We start from the raw sequence: 4,153 nt of genomic DNA, 5'->3' as shown, positions 1-4,153 counted from the left end.
CTGAACCCTAAACTCAAATATTTAATTAAGTACAACTACTTTGTTTTTAATGAAAGAAAACACAGATTCTCCCCTTCAGCAGGAAGTGGTGGTGCGGTCCAATTATCCCTCTTTGCATTTAATGGTTTCAAACCCTGCCCACCACTTTTTGTCTGGCAACTCCCCGGGATCATGGCAGGTAAGAAGAAACAAAGGTTTGTCAAAAATAAAACTAAGTAATGAACTGGTATGAATACATAAGTAAACTAAATGTGCACGCTTACAAACAGAACAAATGTATCCAAACCAATCAACACAAACGTGTGTTACTGTGTTCAAAGGAAGAAATGAAAATGCACAAGAGTTACTGACTTTAGAGTGTGGCCATGGGTTTGGCCATCACAGTAACCCTATCCCAGCCAAGGTGAACTGGATCTTCTGCTGATAGGGGCTTTTGAACCACTCTGTCTGTCCCTCACCCAGGACCACTTTGCCATGGGGGTAAAAGCAAAAGACAAGGTAGCCCCTGGGTTCCCTGAGAAACCCAAACCCCTCCACCGAGATAATGTAGTGATTCAGCAGGGGGATGGTGTAAACAACCAGCATAAAATATTGCAAAGGCCAAACTATTTCTTTTCTTTGACACAGTAATTTGTCTAGTAAAATCTAACACCACATGTTCAACCTGCTTTGTGATTATGAGTTTGATCTTAGTCTGCATTGTGTTGTGTTTGTAAATAAATTTTAACAAACAATTTGTAGTGCAGTGGCATGAACAATACATCTGTTTTTATTAGTGATTTGTTTGTTTTTTATAAACAGCCTTTTTTTTTAACATCTCACTATGTGCAGTGTAATAATGGAGATTACAATAACACAATATTTTCACATGTCTGTGTTTTCATGCAAAGTGCCACAGGCCGGAGTTTGCTCGTAATAATAATAATACTAAAATGAAGCATGATAGTAATAATAATCTTACCCTTTATTATGTTTGCTTTTTTCTGGATACAGCAAACAATGAAAATGAAGATCACCAACAGAAGAATACCTGACAGTGAAAGAGAGGAATAAAATTGTACTTTATTTGTAATTGTACGCATGTGAAAAATAGTAAATGTGTTTTAGTTCAACAAGACTGTAACATAACATACCTGCTCCAGCGCGCACTGGAATACAGACATAAATGTCACATACCTCAGGGAAAGCTTCAAAACAATACAAGTAGAAAAATGTATTTATTAGATATGTATAATAAAATGGCCATTTTAGCCATCAACAGACAGTTGACACCACATAATATTCACAAGGCTTTAAGCATTTGTGATAAACTGGCTGATTCCTGAAACACTGCAAGCAATGGGCGTGTTTACCACAACTTCAGCTTTTTGTTAGCTTGTCCTTCAGATTTTCTTTCAACTCATCTTTGTTAAGCAATTTATGTTGTTTGTCTTTCTTTAGAATAAATTATAGTTGACAGAATAATAATTAATAAATTATTAATAAATTATTATAATGAAATGAAATGAAATTAAACATTTGAATATAAGTGCAAAAATAATATATGTACAATACAAACAATTTCTCAAAGTTTTGCTTTTGATAAGACAAAATCTTTGTGGGGTTTTTGTTTTGTTTTTGGTGATTGTGTTAAAACCATGTTAAAAAAAACAGATCTGATCCATAAGCTCAGTAATGCTGTGGGTATCGAGTTGGACTCCCTTAAGGTGGTGTCGGCAAGATAAGGACAATGCTGGATGCACTCCTTGACTTACTGGCCAGTCACAGGAGCACGTTCAAAAACAGACTGAGATTACCCAAATGCACCACTTCACAACTCAGGAAATCACTCCTGCCTGTGGATATCGCCCTGTACATCTCCTCCATCTAATAACAGTCACAGTGCAATAGCTATACCCATTGGCACATAGCACAAAAAAACAAGTTTTACAGTTTAGAGTAAAATGTCAGTTATATATATTTAAGCTCTGCAATATTCTGGATATTTATAAATGAGCTATATGTATATATTAGAGCTATTTCTTATATTTTTTAACTCTGTAATACACTGTATTATTTAATTTAGTTCAGTCTGTTAGTGTTCTCATAGTTTTGCAGCAACTGTAACCAAAAAGTATTCTGATTCTGATTAAATAGAAAATGCTGCAAAAACTTTAAAAAAAAGAGTTAAAACGATATAACAGAAACAGGAAAAAACTGGGACACAAAATTTACTTGAATCTCTCTATCCAAAAAAATATAATGTACAATATGATACAACTTCTAAACTGAAAAAATCATTGACAATCAGCAGATATTTTTTATAATTCCAAAGAGTGTTTCAGGAAAAGCTTTAAAATAAAAGGAAAAGAAAAGTATCATGTTAGCATGTGAGCTCAATACAATGACTACTTCAGTTCATGAATATTTGGAAAAGGCACATTTGAACATTTGTACAGCTGATGGTAAATAATACTTACCAAGCTTATAGCATTCTTGTTGAACAGGCTGACTGATCTGTGAGCTGACACGGTTAGAAGCATTACAATAAAAATTGGCATTTAGCACGTCTTTGGCTACTCTCGACACCATCTTCCCTTTTTCTGCCAACTGTTTACCATCCATAAACCATTCGACCTTCTCATCCTGTAGGAAAAAACACAATTTGTTGATTAGATGAAGGTTTAGAGTTGAAGTCTAACATGAAAAACTCAACCTGGCTAAAATTAGAAATATAATAATCTTTTCATACATTTTAGGTAATTTCCAGCCTATATAATTAAATAATACATAATAGAGAGACCCAAGCCTCACTGAAACAACATCTCTGAGTAAATGCTTGTAGACAGCACGCTTCAAATCATGCTCTGGTTTCAGTGGAGGAAAAATGAGGCCTTTGTCTACAGATTCTTCAACAGCTTAGTTATGAGTCAGTTATTGGTAGAGTACTCTAACTTAATTGTACCTGAAACAATAAATATTGTACTCACCTTAATAACATTGCAAGTAAAAGAGACTTTTGTCTTGTCACCTGCACACATCACTGTTACTTTGGGCTTCTGCACACGGTCTGAGTACAGAAAATTTCTTTACATCAACATTATATAAACTACTGCTGATAATGCTTTTCTACAATAACCAACACTGTTGATTGATAAGACTGAAAAGTGACGTCATAATAAAACCAAACACTCTTAATGACAAAGTATGACTAAGACAGCTTAGCACACTTGCTTGTTGTGATATAAGTAGTACAAACACAATAAATACACATATGATGTTATTTTCCTTACCTAATACACACAAACGCACACTCTGTAAGTTTCCCCCCACATTTAGTCCTTCTTCATTGGTAACCTCTGGGATGTATCGTCCTGACTTGTCTTTGGTGAGTTGTGTCAGCTTTAGTGATCCAGTTGAATCAACATCATCATTTTTCCCTATGATCACCTGTTTCCGTCTGCGATAAAAGATTATTCTTGTGTCCTTGAACCATTTCAGTGTACCTGATTCCTTCAACTCATATCTAAGTGGCACAGTTAAGCTTGAGCCTGTTGCAGCATAAACACAATCATCCTGAGAGCCTTTGAAACAGAAAAAACGGTAAAAAAAAAAATCAGATGAAAAAATTAGAACAAGTATGAAGAGCATATATATATATGTACATATATAAATATGTATATATGTCCAGTTATGGGAATAACGGCGTTACAAGTATTGGCTTTACTTTTTTCAGTAACGAGTAATCTAACTAATTACTATTTCTATCGTTACAACGCCGTGGCATCTTACTGAATGGAGAACACCTGATTGTTATGTAAATAATTTGAAATGGTTATTTTAAAAAGGGTAAAAGGTAAATGGATGCAAATAACTTTGATGTTTGCAAAACTTATGCACATGATTTTAAAATTGACAATTTTTATTTGCATTTAAAGTTATGAAATATAATTCAATAAACATGTTTGCTTTTTGTCTGATTTTAGATCAATTGTGTTAATACAGTATGTCAAAATGAAAAAAATAACTGTAAATTCAGACATGTGAGGTTCAGCTGAAAAGAACGATACCAAACAAGGCAAATAAACAGTTTTTTAAAGGTGAAATGTAGAGGAAACATCAAAAGAAGCTAAAAATGGCCAATTATACCCTGGACCCCAGAGGGTTAAACTTT

At 34.0% G+C, this 4,153-nt stretch overlaps 1 protein-coding gene across 4 annotated transcripts in view; it reads right to left on the bottom strand.

Annotated features, from left to right (window-relative positions):
* The window catches only part of LOC121812374, a 6,408-nt gene extending 2,756 nt beyond the window's left edge, over positions 1 to 3,652 (bottom strand). For 2 of the 4 annotated variants that reach the window (XM_042214404.1, XM_042214405.1), the window contains exons 1-5: positions 3,273 to 3,652; positions 2,970 to 3,049; positions 2,460 to 2,625; positions 1,134 to 1,187; positions 962 to 1,030 (exon numbers count right to left, since the gene is read on the bottom strand). In XM_042214404.1, coding sequence (XP_042070338.1) covers positions 962 to 1,030; positions 1,134 to 1,187; positions 2,460 to 2,625; positions 2,970 to 3,049; positions 3,273 to 3,630 — 727 coding nt within the window. In that variant the 5' untranslated portion in view covers positions 3,631 to 3,652. The other 2 variants (XM_042214407.1, XM_042214406.1) reach the window with 2 other exon arrangements.
* Between the last annotated feature and the right edge of the window lie 501 nt (positions 3,653 to 4,153).

This window comes from Haplochromis burtoni, unplaced genomic scaffold, assembly GCF_018398535.1.
Source record: "Haplochromis burtoni strain Fernald_Lab_line unplaced genomic scaffold, NCSU_Asbu1 Contig_560, whole genome shotgun sequence".
Lineage (NCBI taxonomy): Eukaryota > Metazoa > Chordata > Actinopteri > Cichliformes > Cichlidae > Haplochromis > Haplochromis burtoni.
The sequence above is the reverse complement of the archived record's forward strand: the minus strand, read 5'-3'. Positions and strand labels throughout refer to the sequence as shown.